Here is a 16298-nt window from a genome sequence, read left to right as displayed (position 1 = left end):
TTCATTAGGCACTAATCTATAGGTTTCACGTGACTGGGCAGGGGTGCAGCCATGAGTGGCCAATCAGAATTATTTCTCCTTCCTCCCCATGCCTCCTCAGACGATCCCGCAGGTGAAGAAGCCGAATGTGGAGGTCCTGGTCTGCGGTTGTGAGGCCGGTTGGACGTATTGCTAAATTCTCTAAAACGACATTGGAGTTAGCTTATGGTAGAGAAATTAAAATTCAATTCTCTGGCAAAAGCTCCGGTGGACATTCCTGCAGTCAGCATGCCAGTTGCACGCTCCCTCCAAACTTGAGACATTTGTGCTGTTGTGTGACAGAACTGTACATTTTAGAGCGGCCTTTTATTGTCCCCAGCACAAGGTGCACCTGTGTAATGATCATGCTGTTTAATCAGCTTCTTGATGTGCCACACCTGTCAGGTGGATGTATTATCTTGGCAAAGGAGAAATCTTCACTAACAGGAATGTGAAATAAGCTTTTTGTGCGTATGGAAGATTTCTGGCATTTTTTCATCAGCTTATGAAACATAGGACCAGTGTATATTGCCTCATTTGTCATCACCTCCAAGCCTCCAGTGCTCCTTCGTGGGTCGTCCTTGTTACCAGTATCAGTTAGTACAGCATAGAGTTGATTAGATGGTATATACTGTAGCTACGAAGTGACTTTTTCATAGCAGGTTAGAACATTTGCAGCAGGTTAAGAGAATTACCCTAACCTTAACCCTTATCCTAACCCTAAACTTAACCCTTACTCTAACCATTAGCCTAACCCTTATTCTAAACCTAACCATAATCTAAGCAAGCAGTTGCTTATCAACAGAGAGTTTGTTGGTAGTATGATGCTCTACAGATAGAAAATCTGGACTATCCAAATCTGGACTGAAATAGGTTAGGAAAAGGGTTAAGGTTAGCTAAAATGCTCTCCTAACCTGCTACAAAAAGTAACTTTCAGTGGTAGCTGTACTCCATCTAGTCACATCCCTTATCTAAGTCAATTAGCTTCCTGGTGGTCTGACCTCTCTCAGGTCTCAGGAAACACTGACGGACTTAGTTGATTCCTAAGGTCACAGTCACACCCACTCCATAATAGTCCATTGATGTCAGAACTCATTAGAATGAGTGGTGGCTGGTGGGGATACAGACTACTAGGTTACTCTGGGTCAGTTGTCATGTCCCAGAGTTGGGGGCTGATTTGGGTCAGTGGTGTATTGTATTGATAGGCTAGCTGGCTGGGAGAATGAAAGCGCCACCTGTGAAACTGTAATTCTATTCCGGGCCACCTGCTGTTTGTAATCCGTAGAGAGATTTTGGTTTTGGAGGCTTTCGGCTTAATTCTTGTTTTTTGTTGCTTCGTCACTGTCACGGAAAAAGCGACAAAAAGTACGATTTGACAGACAAAAATTGTGTTAATATTCACTTTTGTACCTTTTCACTTTATAAAGAACGTGTGTCCTTGATGTTTTTGGATTCAACACAGGAAACCTGTTTACAGGGCTGTTTAGATGAGATGTTTTATTGTCACATACGCCGGATAGGCCCTGCAATAGACTTAGCGCCCTGTCCAGCGGAAGTACTTGTACATCAATCTGCCTCACGCTACAGAAACAGGTAAGAGCCTCCTGCGCTATGGGCCATTCTGGCTCGGAACAAAGCTTACTTACTAAATAGACAACCGATACCCCTCCCATCCCACCTCTACCGCCAAATCTGTATATCAGCAAATATAAGCGTATCGGATGCAGTCCAGATTAAAAGGTGGACTGTTGTAAACTTCAATTAAATAGTTTGATGAAGCTCTTCCTGGTCCCTGTTCTGTTCAGGGCTCTATTTTCAAGGCTGTGTTCCAAATGGCCCTGTACTGCACAGATGGTACATACAGTTAGTCAGCTTGACAGGAAGGAGCAGGGTGCATCAGTGAGCAACACGTGTTTATTTCAACAAAATATATTTGACCTTTATTTAACCAGGCAAGTCAGTTAAGAACTAATTCTTATTTTCAATGACAGCCTAGGAACAGTGGGTTAACTGCCTTGTTCAGGGGTAGAATGACAGGTTTGTACCTTGTCAGCTCGGGGATTCGAACTTGCAACCTTTTGGTTACTAGCCCAATGCTCTAACCACTAGGCTACCCTGCCACGAGATGGGGGAAGGCTGCTGTAACCCTGAACTGAATACCAAACAACTGTACGTCTTTCTCCTCCTTTATCTCTGTCTGTCTCCCAGAGAGACGCTTTAGGATAAGAATAAGACTTTCAGTAAATAGTCAAATGACACAAAATAAATCATGGATAATTGCTGATGGGAAATGCAGAAAATTCAGCTACATGCCATTTATAATACATCTATGTGGAGTGCATAGAGTACAGGAGAGTGAGCCTTGGTGTCTAGTAAACAGAGAGGAGGGAGAGAAGCCAATGGCAGGCATCTTTCCAAGGTCAACCCTGAACTCGCCAAACGTGGAAATCAGATAGATGTCAACTTCCTCGTCCTCCTTTGGTTTTCAGTCCAGGGCTACAGCAGCTTCCCCTTCCCCCTACATGATGTCAACCTCCTCATCCTCCTTTCGTTTTCAGTCCAGGGCTACAGCAGCTTCCCCTTCCCCCTACATGATGTCAACCTCCTCATCCTCCTTTGGTTTTCAGTCCAGAGCTACAGCAGCTTCCCCTTCCCCCTTACATGATGTCAACTTCCTCATCCTCCTTTGGTTTTCAGTCCAGAGCTACAGCAGCTTCCCCTTCCCCCTACATGATGTCAACTTCCTCGTCCTCCTTTGGTTTTCAGTCCAGAGCTACAGCAGCTTCCCCTTCCCCTTCATGATGTCAACTTCCTCATCCTCCTTTGGTTTTCAGTCCAGAGCTACAGCAGCTTCCCCTTCCCCCTACATGATGTCAACTTCCTCATCCTCCTTTGGCTTTCAGTCCAGAGCTACAGCAGCTTCCCCCTACATGATGTCAACTTCCTCGTCCTCCTTTGGTTTTCAGTCCAGAGCTACAGCAGCTTCCCCTTCCCCCTACATGATGTCAACTTCCTCGTCCTCCTTTGGTTTTCAGTCCAGAGCTACAGCAGCTTCCCCCTACATGTGTTGCTCTGCTCATTCCTATCAAGCTGACTAACTGCCTGCAGAACTAGCCTGCAGAAGCACGCGTTTGTTAGCGTGCTTATTTCTCTGTGCATTTATGTGTGTGTGTGTGTGTGCACGCGCGTCCGGGCATGGAGAGCAACTCCCACCCCATGCTGGCTGCTCTGATGTCGTCACCAGGCAGAGAGCATAATAGGAGCTGATTTAATCAGTGCTGTGTATATCTCATCCAGGGTTAGATCCTGGGATTTACACACCTATGGCAAAAGGTTACCATTTGTGGGGAGATGAAATCGGGGACGCTCTCTCTGCCGCTCTTCCATCAGTGTTCTGCAGCCTGCAGGAGATCCCGTCCCCAACATCATGCTATTAAGAGATAGAGACAGAAACCTGCTGCAGGCCGGAGATGCTGTCTCATTTGTCAAACTGAACAGAAGACACGTAGCACCACTCTGTCCTCCTATAGTGGTCCCGGCACAGAGAAAGACAGTTGGCGTTCTAGAAGGGTTTATTGACCTATTTTTCTCAACGTGTTGATCTAACGAGACTTCAACATGAGGTCATGAGCAAAGTCTCTGTTAAGATTGTGTTGTGAGCCTCCCGGGTGGCGCAGCGCTAGCTGTACCACCAGAGATTCTGGGTTCGAGTCCAGGCTCTGTCGCAGCCAGTCGCGACCGGGAGGCCCATGGGGCGACGCACAATTGGCCCCGAGTCGTCGGGGTTAGGGAGGGTTTGGCCGGCAGGGATATCCTGATATCCTTGTCTCATCCCGCACTAGCGACTCCTGTGGCGGGCCGGGCGCAGTGCACGCTGACTAGGTCGCCAGGTGCACGGTGTTTCCTCCGACACATTGGTGCGGCTGGCTTCCGGGTTGAATGGGCATTGTGTCAAGATGCAGTGCGGCTTGGGTTGGGTTGTGTTTCGGAGGACGCATAGCTCTCGACCTTCGCCTCTCCCGAGTCCGTACGGGAGTTGCAGCGATGAGACAAGACTGTAACTATTGGATACCACAAAATTGGGGAGAAAAAAGGGGTAAAAAGAAAAAAAGATGTGTTGTGGGCTCAGAGTCCTTTCCATTCCAACTTCCTCAGACCAGGAAGATAATTGAAATTTGATTCATTAATAAAATTAGTATCACGAATGACACTTCTACTTATGAATTGAACCGAGATTCATCTCCTAAATTCACTGAATTGAAATTGAATTGGCACTCAACCCTGAAGAGGATGAAAAGTATTTGATCAGACCCAGACATTCTCAGAGGTACATTTTCTAACGGGCTAAGAGCCAGGGAGCAGGAGGTGGGGGATTTCATTATGATGTCACTGAGAACGAGGGGATTTCCCAGGGGGCCATGGGTCCTCCTGGGGATAGCAGCAGCAGGGTCTGCCCCCGGTCACCCTTCACATTTCTCCAAGGGTGGTCTCTTGCGCTCCACTCTCTGCTATGACAGCCATGCTGCCTGATAAATAGAATGGGTATACATGACAGTTTTGCCCTACACCAAAGGGACTCTGATTATAACATGGCTGATTAGGACGTCTGTCTGTCTGTCCGTCCGTCCGTCCGTCCGTCCTTCCTTCCTTCCTTCCTTCCTTCCTTCCTTCCTTCCTTCCTTCCTTCCTTCCTTCCTTCCTTCCTTCGACCGATGCAGTGTTTGAGTCAGTTCACTCGTCCTCTGTCAGGAGCAGACTGGATGTGGCTCTGTTGAATCCTTACAACAACATGACCATCAAATACTTGGGAAGTCTGTCTGTCTGTCTGTCCCTACATACATACATACTAGAGATCTCAGTCAGACTGTTTCAGCTGTGTATGTGGAAACAGCTTTGCCTGTGTCCAACTTCTTGACTTCCTTGACGTAAATGAATTGACATCCAATATCACATTTACAAACAAACCAGCCCTGAAACGTTTGTATACTTTCTATTGATAATTCCTTGATCTTCATCTGAGAAATCACCCTCCACATATGAGACGGTCTAATGTGATGTCTAAGCCCACACGGCCACAACCCACCCAACCCCCTCACCATCTGTCCAGAACGTTCCCATGATCCTCTAGGCTCAGTCACATGGGCGTGCATGTGTGGGTGCCTCCTCTCTTCAGCAACCTGGCCTGGGCTGGCCTAATCTTCTTCAGCAACCTGGCCTGGGCTAGCCTAATCTTCTTCAGCATCCTGGCCTGGGCTAGCCTAATCTTCTTCAGCATCCTGGCCTGGGCTAGCCTAATCTTCTTCAGCAACCTGGCCTGGGCTAGCCTAATCTTCTTCAGCATCTAGGACTGTAGGACCATCTTTGATTGGTCTGTAGCCACAGTCATCCAGTCACGGGATGCGTATGTAATGGAATATTATTCCCTGTATAGTGCACTGCTTTTGACCAGTATTCTAAATGGAATGCAGAAAATACACAATCATTTGTAGTACTGTCCAGATTGATCTGAACTGCAAAGATGCTTCATATATCATTTCTGTAGTATAATTGAGTTATGTTAATAAGCTCTGGTTTCTTACCTGTGGGAACTGGGGGGTAGAGTCCAGGGCCAGAGTAATGGCCAGGGTTAGTTCCAGCTGTGGGATAGAGCCAGTCTAGGCACAAGGTTACTTGTGGGGTAAAGCCAGGGAAGAGGGCCAGGATAAGGGTGGTTCCAGCTGTGGGGTAAAGCCAGGGGACAAGGCCAGGGTAAGGGTGGTTCCAGCTGTGGGGTAAAGCCAGGGGACAGGGCCAGGGTAAGGGTGGTTCCAGGGCCAGGGTAAGGGTGGTTCCAGCTGTGGGGCCAGGGTAAAGCCAGGGGACAGGGCCAGGGTAAGGGTGGTTCCAGCTGTGGGGTAAAGCCAGGGGACAAGGCCAGGGTAAGGGTGGTTCCAGCTGTGGGGTAAAGCCAGGGGACAAGGGCCAGGGTAAGGGTGGTTCCAGCTGTGGGGTAAAGCCAGGGGACAGCCAGGTTCCAGGACCAGGGACAGGGCCAGGGTAAGGGTGGTTCCAGCTGTGCCAGGGACAGGGCCAGGTAAAGCCAGGGGACAGGGCCAGGGTAAGTGTGGTTCCAGCTGTGGGGTAAAGCCAGGGGACAGGGCCAGGGTAAGGGTGGTTCCAGCTGTGGGGTAAAGCCAGGGGACAGGGGGTAAAGCCAGGGTAAGGGTGGTTCCAGCTGTGGGGTAAAGCCAGGGGACAGGGCCAGGGGACAGGGCCAGGGTAAGGTGGTTCCAGCTGTGGGGTAAAGCCAGGGGACAGGGCCAGGGTAAGTGTGGTTCCAGCTGTGGGGTAAGCCAGGGGACAGGGCCAGGGTAAGGGTGGTTCCAGCTGTGGGGTAAAGCCAGGGGACAGGGCCAGGGTAAGGGTGGTTCCAGCTGTGGGGTAAAGCCAGGGGACAGGGCCAGGGTAAGGGTGGTTCCAGCTGTGGGGTAAAGCCAGGGGACAGGGCCAGGGTAAAGGGGGTTCCAGCTGTGGGGTAAGCCAGGGACAGGGGACAGGGCCAGGGTAAGTGTGGTTCCAGCTGTGGGGGACATAAAGCCAGGGGACAGGGCCAGGGCCAGGGTTACTTCCAGCTGTGGGGTAAAGCCAGGGGACAGGGCCAGGATAAGCCAGGGGACAGGGCCAGGATAAGTTCCAGCTGTGGGGTAAAGCCAGGGGACAGGGCCAGGATAAGGGTTACTTCCAGCTGTGGGGTAAAGCCAGGGGACAGGGCCAGGTAAGCTGGGGGTGGTTCCAGCTGTGGGGGTAAAGCCAGGGGACAAGGGGGACAGGGCCAGGGTGGTTCCAGCTGTGGGGTAAAGCCAGGGGGGCCAGGGGACAGGGACAAGGCCAGGGTTGCTGTGGGGTAAAGCCAGGGGACAGGACAAGGCCAGGGTTGCTGTGGGGTAAAGCCAGGGGACAGGGCCAGGGTAACTGTGGTTCCAGCTGTGGGGTAAAGCCAGGGGACAGGGCCAGGGTAAGTGTGGTTCCAGCTGTGGGGTAAAGCCAGGGGACAGGGACAAGGCCAGGGTTACTTCCAGCTGTGGGGTACAGGTTGCTGTGGGGTAAAGTAAAGCCAGGGGACAGGGCCAGGCCAGGACAAGGGTGGTTCCAGCTGTGGGGTAAAGCCAGGGGACAGGGACAAGGCCAGGGTTGCTGTGGGGTAAAGCCAGGGGACAGGGGGTTCCAGCAGGGCCAGGGTTGCTGTGGAGTAAGGGTGGTTCCAGCTGTGGGGTAAAGCCAGGGGACAGGGCCAGGATAAGGGTGGTTCCAGCTGTGGGGTAAAGCCAGGGGACAGGGCCAGGGTAAGGGTGGTTCCAGCTGTGGGGTAAAGCCAGGGGACAAGGCCAGATGAAGGGTGGTTCCAGCTGTGGGGTAAAGCCAGGGGACAGGGACAAGGCCAGGGTTGCTGTGGGTTAAAGCCAGGGGACAGGGACAAGGCCAGGGTTGCTGTGGAGTAAAGCCAGGGTAAGTGTGGTTCCAGCTGTGGGGTAAAGCCAGGGGACAGGGCCAGGGTAAGTGTGGTTCCAGCTGTGGGGTAAAGCCAGGGGACAGGGCCAGGGTAAGTGTGGTTCCAGCTGTGGGGTAAAGCCAGTGGACAGGGCCAGGGTAAGGGTGGTTCCAGCTGTGGGGTAAAGCCAGGGGACAGGGCCAGGGTAAGTGTGGTTCCAGCTGTGGGGTAAAGCCAGGGGACAGGGCCAGGATAAGGGTGGTTCCAGCTGTGGGGTAAATCCAGGGGACAGGGCCAGGGTAAGTGTGGTTCCAGCTGTGGGGTAAAGCCAGGGGACAGGGCCAGGGTAAGGGTGGTTCCAGCTGTGGGGTAAAGCCAGGGGACAGGGCCAGGGCCAGGGTAGTGTGGTTCCAGCTGTGGGGTAAAGCCAGGGGACAGGGCCAGGGTAAGGGTGGTTCCAGCTGTGGGGTAAAGCCAGGGGACAGGGCCAGGCCAAGCCAGGGGACCAGGGACAAGGCCAGGGTAAGGGTTGTTGTGGGGTAAAGCCAGGGGACAGGGCCAGGGTAAGGGTGGTTCCAGCTGTGGGGTAAAGCCAGGGGACAAGGCCAGGGTGGTTCCAGCTGTGGGGCCAGGGGACAAGGGGACAGGGTTCCAGCTGTGGGGGTAAAGCCAGGGGACAGGGCCAGGGTAAGGGTTCCAGCTGTGGGGCTGTGGGGTAAAGCCAGGGGACAGGGCCAGGGTAAGGGTGGTTCCAGCTGTGGGGTAAAGCCAGGGGACAAGGCCAGGATAAGGGTGGTTCCAGCTGTGGGGACAAAGCCAGGGACAGGGCCAGGGTAAGTGTGGTTCCAGCTGTGGGGTAAGCTGTGGGGTAAGGGCCAGGGACAGGGGACAGGGCCAGGGGACAGGGCCAGGGTAAGGGTGGTTCCAGCTGTGGGGTAAAGCCAGGGGACAGGGCCAGGGTAAGGGTGGTTCCAGCTGTGGGGTAAAGCCAGGGGGGTAACAGGGCCAGGGCCAAGGGTGGTTCCAGCTGTGGGGGGAAAGCCAGGGGACAGGGCCAGGGGACAGGGCCAGGATAAGGGTGGTTCCAGCTGTGGGGTAAAGCCAGGGGACAAGGCCAGGGTAAGGGGGGTGGTTCCAGCTGTGGGGGTAAAGCCAGGGGACAAAGCCAGGGGAGCTGTGGGGCCAGGGTAAGGGTGGTTGGTTCCAGCTGTGGGGTAAAGCCAGGGGACAGGGCCAGGGTAAGTGTGGTTCCAGCTGTGGGGTAAAGCCAGGGGACAGGGCCAGGGTAAGGGTGGTTCCAGCTGTGGGGTAAAGCCAGGGGACAGGGCCAGGGTAAGGGTGGTTCCAGCTGTGGGGTAAAGCCAGGGGACAGGGCCAGGGTAAGGGTGGTTCCAGCTGTGGGGTAGGGGACAAGGGTAAGGGTGGTTCAGCTGGGGGTAAAGCCAGGGGACAGGGCCAGGGTAAGGGTGGTTCCAGCTGTGGGGTAAAGCCAGGGGACAGGGCCAGGATAAGGGTGGTTCCAGGGGTAAAGCCAGGGGACAGGGCCAGGGTAAGGGTGGTTCCAGCTGTGGGGGGGACAGGGCCAGGATAAGGGTGGTTCCAGCTGTGGGCCAGGGGACAAGGCCAGGGTAAGGGTGGTTCCAGCTGTGGGGTAAAGCCAGGGGACAGGGACAGAGGAAAGCCAGGGCCAGGGTTCCAGCTGTGGGGTAGTAAGTGGGTTCCAGCTGTGGGGTAAAGCCAGGGGGTTCCAGCTGTGGGGTAAAGCAGGGCCAGGGTAAGGGTGGTTCCAGCTGTGGGGTAAAGCCAGGGGACAGGGCCAGGATAAGGGGACAGGGCCAGGTTCCAGCTGTGGGGTAAAGCCAGGGGACAGGGCCAGGGTAAGTGTGGTTCCAGCTGTGGGGTAAAGCCAGGGGACAGGGCCAGGGTAAGGGTGGTTCCAGCTGTGGGGTAAAGCCAGGGGACAGGGCCAGGGTAAGGGTGGTTCCAGCTGTGGGGTAAAGCCAGGGGACAGGGCCAGGATAAGGGTGGTTCCAGCTGTGGGGTAAAGCCAGGGGACAGGGCCAGGCCAAGGGTTCCAGCTGTGGGGTAAAGCCAGGGGACAGGGACAGGATAAGGGTGGTTCCAGCTGTGGGGTAAAGCTAGGGGACAGGGCCAGGTTAAGGGTGGTTCCAGCTGTGGGGTAAAGCCAGGGGACAGGGCCAGGATAAGAGGTTCAGGGGACAGGGCCAGGATAAGGGTGGTTCCAGCTGTGGAGTAAAGCCAGGGGACAGGGCCAGGATAAGGGTGGTTCCAGCTGTGGGGTAAGGCCAGGGGACAGGGACAAGGCCAGGGTTGCTGTGGGTTAAAGCCAGGGTCAAGGCCAGAGGGGCTTCCAACCTCTGCCTGGAGCTTAGCAGGCCGTAAACAGACAGAGCAGTGTAACAGCAGGACAACAACACATATAGCCAAACTAAACAAAAATTTGGGACACTGGGGGGTAGAGTCCAATTATAATGCACCTAAACTGCTTCACATTTGACTTCTGTGGTACAATTGTGTTATGTTACAGTTTTTCTCAGTCGCTTTGGTGCATTTTTCACATCATCCCTAACATGTGCAAAATAATAAGTGCATTTCTCAGAACAATTTGTACAAACTGCAATATACAATAGATATGTTTCTAAAGCTAGTCAGTCACTAAAAATCCTTAGTACATCTCTCAAAAGTAAATATTCATGCCAATGATCATGTCAGTGTCATCAGAATGATAAGTCATTGAGTCATTGTTCATGAACAAGGTCGTCAAAATGTTTTAGGCATGTTGTCAATGTAACTGTGTACTTTGACAGTATTACCTGATGTAAACTTAGGCTACAGTTTGGATGACAGTTACTGTATTGAAAATGCACAAGGCTGCACTTCTATGGCATATATCAATTTCAACAGTACTATTTACATATTACTGTGTGTGGGTTATTGATTGAAAGAGACTGGACAACCCAAGGGGCACAAAGGAAAAAAAACTAAATTAGAAAGAAACACAGGAAACCACCCCTAAGGCACCTGTCTGTTGGCCCACATATTCTCATCCACATCACACCGGATATTTTCCCTTCCAATGCAATGTGGAAAGAATCTTTTGGAATGCCTTATCCATCCTCTGCAGGCATCTACTGTGATGTCCTCACATGCTGCATCCATTGCAGCCAGCAAGGTCATCTGTGTGTGTGGCTGACGATCGTACACCTTCCACCTCCATGCTGAAAATAACTCCTCAATTGGGTTAAAGGAATGGTGAATAAGGTGGGAGGAATTCTATGAGCATCCTCGGGTGGGTCACAAACCATTGCCTTATGATGTTTGATCGATGGAAACTCACATTATCACAAATGACCACATACTTTGGGAAATCCTCTCTAAACACACCCCTCTCATCATCAGGGATGAGAGCCCTGTAGAGTCTCTAAAAAGTTGAGTAGATGCTGGGTATTGTATGGCCCTATAAGGGGGATATGGGTTAGGACACCATGCTCCAAAATAGAAGCACACATGGTGATATTTCCTCCCCGTTGGCCTGGCAATTCCACAGTAGCTCTGTGACCGATGATATTCCGACCCCGCCTTCTGCATTTGGTCAGGTTGAAGCCAGCCTCATCCACGTATACAAAGTTGTGAGAGGGTTCACTTGATTCCAACTCCATTATACACTATATCCCAGAACACACAGTTGAATTTGTTTTGGTAAGGAAGAGTGACATAAAATGTACATATATTGCATGTTCCTTCCACAGCAATGGAAATGTGTGCAGTTTATGCTTACTGTACTATGTATCACTATAAAATGTTGCTGTAAAGTAGTGACATTGATATATGTTTTACCTGTACATACTGGTACCGTAGCTCCTTAACTCTGTCCTCATTCCTTTGGAATGGTACACGGTACAGCTGTTTCATACTCATCTGGTTTCTATGCAGCACCCTGTCGAAGGTTGAGATGCGAACCGTATGGATGTTTTCAAAGACATCGTTGTCTTCTATAATGGTCCTTTGTATTTCCCTGAGTCTCATGGCATTGTTTGCTCGGACCATGGTGCAAATAGCCTCCTCCTGTTGAGGTGTGAAAAGGCGTCCTCTGCCACCGGTTTGAGGTAATCTTGCAGTCCTATGTGGGGAAAAATGCAGTGATGCATCGCACACTTTCACATCGACAAAAACTATGCGAACACACATTTTACTGTAAAACATACAGGTGGGTGCATGTAAGGTGCAGTATGTATCTGTATAGAGTATATTTCTGTATGCTGTGAAATACAAGTGGACTACTGTAATATGAAGCATTGTAGGAAGTATACAGTATACTGCTTATATACAGTAACAGTGCACTGTACATTGGTGGACATACCTGTTCTCTCTTCGAAATGTTTAAACTATTGAGGACACGGTTGAGCTCCCAATATTCAGCTGCACCCTTCGACCCGCCTCAGCCATTGTAAGGCCATGATTGACAACATGGTCTACAATAGTGGCCCTTATGTCATCAGATATGCGCCTATGTCCTCTGCTGCCTCTTCCTCTGTTTTGCCTTCCACCACGCATCCTTGTTCCTCTTCTTCCTCCTCTTGGCTGTTGACCCTGTTCGTTTCCTGGTCCATCCATTATTGGAAAATTGCAACTCTGTGTTGTGGTCTGTCTATATATGCTTGCCAATTGATTCTTCATGAGATGCACCTTAGACAACTGGTTGATTGTTGGTTGAACTAACACTTTACATTCCTTCATGAGTGAGGGTCAATTTCACCTGCATGATTCATCAATTAACGTTTTTGTACAAAAGGTCTAATAGAAATGTGTAAAACTATGCTTGACAGTTTACGACAAATAGTTCAACAATTTTGCATGTAATGGCTTATGCAAGGAACTAATGCCTAGATGTTTTGAGGGGTAAGACTATTCAACAGAGAACCATCTACTATATTTTGATCAACATGACATGAGCAATAGGTAATGTGGAAAAAGTTGACACTTTTACTTTATCAATTGCAATTTGTTCAAAGGAATAAGAAATTGCTTTAATGATGTGCACAAGTGACTCGATGATTTGGAATTTGTACAAATAGTATCAATAATTGCACTTTTGATCTAAGAAATGCACCAAAGCGACTGAGAAAAACTGTAATAGGCTCTGGAGTCTTACAGTTGAAGTCAGAAGTTTAGATACACCTTAGCCAAAAACATTTAAACTCAGTTTTTCACAATTCCTGACATTTAATCCTAGTAAAAATACCCTGTCTTAGGTCAGTTAGGATCACCACTTTATTTTAAGAATGTGAAATGTTGGAATAATAGTAGAGAGAATGATTAATTTCAGCTTTTATTTCCTTCATCACATTCCCAGTGGGTCAGAAGTTTACATACACTCAATTAGTATTTGGTAGCGTTGCCTTTAAATTGTCAAACGTTTCAGGTAGCCTTCCACAAGCTTCCCACAATAAGTTGGGTGAATTTTGTCCCATCCCTCCTGACAGAGTTGGTGTAACTGAGTCAAGTTTGTAGGCCTCCTTGCTTGCACACACTTCTTCAGGTCTGCCCACAAATTATCTATAGGATTGAGGTCAGGGCTTTGTGATGGCCACTCCAATACCTTGATTTTGTTGTCCTTAAGCCATTTTGCCACAACTTTGGAAGTATGCTTGGGGTCATTGTTCATTTGGAAGACCCGTTTGCGACCAAGCTTTAACTTCCTGACTGATGTCTTGAGATGTTGCTTCAATATATCCACATCATTTTCCTTCCTCAGGATGCCATCTATTTTGTGAAGTGCACCAGTCCCTCCTGCAGCAAAGCACCCTCACAACATGATGCTGCCACCCCCGTACTTCACGATTGGGATGGTGTTCTTCGACTTGCAAACCTCCCCCTTTTTCCTCCAAACATAACGATGGTCATTATGGCTAAACAGTTATTTTTTTCGTTACATCCGACCAGAGGACATTTCTCCAAAAAGTAAGATCTTTGTCCCCATGTGCAGTTGCAAACCGTAGTCTGGCTTTTTTTTATGATGGTTTTGGAGCACTGGCTTCTTCCTTGCTTAGCAGCCTTACAGGTTTTGTCGATATAGGACTCATTTGACTGTGGATATAGATACTTTTGTGCCTGTTTCCTCCAGCATCTTCACAAGGTCCTTTGCTGTTGTTCTGGGATTGATTTGCACTTTTCACCCCAAAGTACGTTCATCTCTAGGAGACAGAACGCGTCTCCTTCCTGAGCGGTATGACGGCTGCGTGGTCCCATTGTGTTTATACTTGCATACTATTGTTTGTACAGATGAACGTGGTACCTTCAGGCGTTTGGAAATTGCTCCCAAGGATGAACCAGACTTGTGGAGGTCTACAATTTTTTTCTGAGGTCTTGGCTGATTTCTTTTGATTTTCCCATGATGTCAAGCAAAGAGGCACTGAGTTTGAAGGTAGGCCTTGAAATACATCCACAGGTACACCTCCAATTGACTCAAATGATATCAACTAGCCTACCAGAAGCTTCTAAAGCCCTGACATCATTTTTTTGAATTTTCCAAGCTGTTTAAAGGCACAGTCAACTTAGTGTATGTAAACTTCTGACCCACTGGAATTGTGATACAGTGAATTATAAGTGAAATAATCTGTCTGTAAACAATTGTTGGAAAAATGACTTGTGTCACGCACAAAGTAGATGTCCTAACCGACTTGCCAAAACTACAGTTTGTTAACAAGAAATTTGTGGAGTGGTTGAAAAATGAGTTTTAATGACTCCAACCTAAGTGTATGTAAACGTCTGACTTCAACTGTACCTTTTGGAAGCTGTGGGGTTGTGCCAGTGTCAGGTTCTGAGGTCCTTCCACCAGCTGCAGGCCTGAACACATCAAAGAGTTCTATAATTAAGCAACATGATCGGAATAATACAACCACGGTTACCTGTAGCTCATGTCCATGTCTGTTGTATTACTAATACACTGCTGTCATATGGTTCTACACCATCTAACCAAAGTGCTGTAGATTCACTGTTTACATTTTCCAATCGCGCTAAATGCTGATTATAATCTAGTCTGATTAGATTGTCAAATGATGCAATATGGAAAAACTCAGCCGTGTCCAGAGATGATTTGAGTGTAGCATTGACTTGTGCTTAGAGATGATTGTGAATGAAGTGTGGCTGATTACCAAAGGGAATTAACTAGCATTACGCGGCATCATGTTTTACCAGCTTACCACTGGCACCCAGCACCTCCTATGTCACCTCATGGTATTTGGCACAAAGATTAAGCCTACAACCCCCTGGACAGAAACATGTTATTTTTGGGACACTCACTAGTGAATAGTACACAGACACATATATATATACACACACACCCCCCATCAACCTTCTGAGACCCTCGACCCCAAAACCACTATTTCTCCTACAACAATCCTAGCCATTATCAGGACAGTCTTTTGGGTCAACAACAGTGTTCCTCTCTGCAGCTGTGTGAGAGTCAGTATATATCTGACCGCACGCATGAGGAAGCATCCTTGTTAAAAATAAATAAAACGTGACTAAAACAATAAAACTATCTGGGTAGTCAGGGAAGGTGAATTCATAAAAATTGTGATCGGCCACATTAGTTGCTATGGTGACTGTCTGATGAAGTTAGCCTCATGAAGCTGCTGTGTGTTTATTTAAGGACTCATCCTCTTGCAGCAGGAGGATGGCAGGACGCCAGAGGCCTCTTATATAAGAGTTTTGGCTTTTTAAAATTCAAATGTGGCTCCGTGTACTGAATGGTCATTTTGACATGGTGGAATGGTCACTGGGCCAAATTCACCACTGTGTGCTAAGCCCAATAAAAAAAACAGCACTCTGAGCTTTTTCTGTGAAAATCTGTTGATGTGCAAAGGAATGGTTCTCTTTATACTGTACATACTGTAAATACATGTGCGTATAAAGTCGTTTGGACCATGATAGTTCGTTGGTAATGTGGACACCAAGGAACTTGAAGCTCTCGACCCGCTCCACTACAGACCTGTCGATGTTAATATGGGGGCCTGTTCGGCCCACCATCTCTCTCTCTCTCTCTCTCTCTCTTTATCTCTCTCTCTCTCACTCTTCCCTCTCTCTTTATCTTTCTTTATCTCTCTCTCTGTCTCTCTGTCTCTCTCTGTCTGTGTCTCGTATAGAGGACTGATGAGGAGGCAGTCCTGGACAGAGGGGGCACTCGCTCCATGCTCAACACCAACTTTGAGAAGGAGGAGCTGGAAGGTGAGTCAACATGAACAGTTTAAGAGATGCATCTCACTTAGTCTAAACTGGCTTCCTCCCCTTGTCTCCACCTCTACCTAACCCTATTCTGCTTTTACATAGTCTGTGACTTCATATCATTTATGGGTGGAAGGAGAGGGACGCAAGTAGACAAGGACCAGGAGCAGGTTAAGAAAACTGGAATGCACCCAGTGACCTTTTCTCAGACACTCTGTGTCGCTGTGACACTGTATTTGCTCTGGTGTAGTATTCCCTGCTACCCCATAAGGATAACCTATGGATTTGTGAGAGAGGACACTGTAGTGAAGACGAGGAACACACACACACACACACACACACACACACACACACACACACACACACACACACACACACACACACACACACACACAGAGACCACACATGAATGTCTTAATACGTGTGTCACTTTCATGCCACAGAGAGCAGGATGGGAGAGAACAGACGTTCCATCACATCAGCAAGTTCACAGGCCTGAGGGATGTTGTGATCATTTTATAGAAAACCTCCCGTCTTGACTCACGGACTGTAAGCTGCAGCCAGG

General features: G+C 49.1%; 1 protein-coding gene across 5 annotated transcripts in view; it reads left to right on the top strand.

Moving 5' to 3' along the window:
• LOC112266457 (sodium-driven chloride bicarbonate exchanger-like) overlaps positions 1 to 16298 on the top strand; it is a 53468-nt gene that overhangs the window by 6071 nt on the left and 31099 nt on the right. For all 5 annotated transcript variants that reach the window (XM_042296973.1, XM_042296974.1, XM_042296976.1 and 2 more), the window contains one exon: positions 15655 to 15736. In XM_042296973.1, coding sequence (XP_042152907.1) covers positions 15655 to 15736 — 82 coding nt within the window. The remainder of the gene's footprint in view (positions 1 to 15654; positions 15737 to 16298) is intronic.

Source organism: Oncorhynchus tshawytscha, linkage group LG14 (genome assembly GCF_018296145.1).
Source record: "Oncorhynchus tshawytscha isolate Ot180627B linkage group LG14, Otsh_v2.0, whole genome shotgun sequence".
Lineage (NCBI taxonomy): Eukaryota > Metazoa > Chordata > Actinopteri > Salmoniformes > Salmonidae > Oncorhynchus > Oncorhynchus tshawytscha.
Note: the sequence above shows the minus strand (reverse complement) of the source record. Positions and strands in the feature narration are given on the sequence as shown.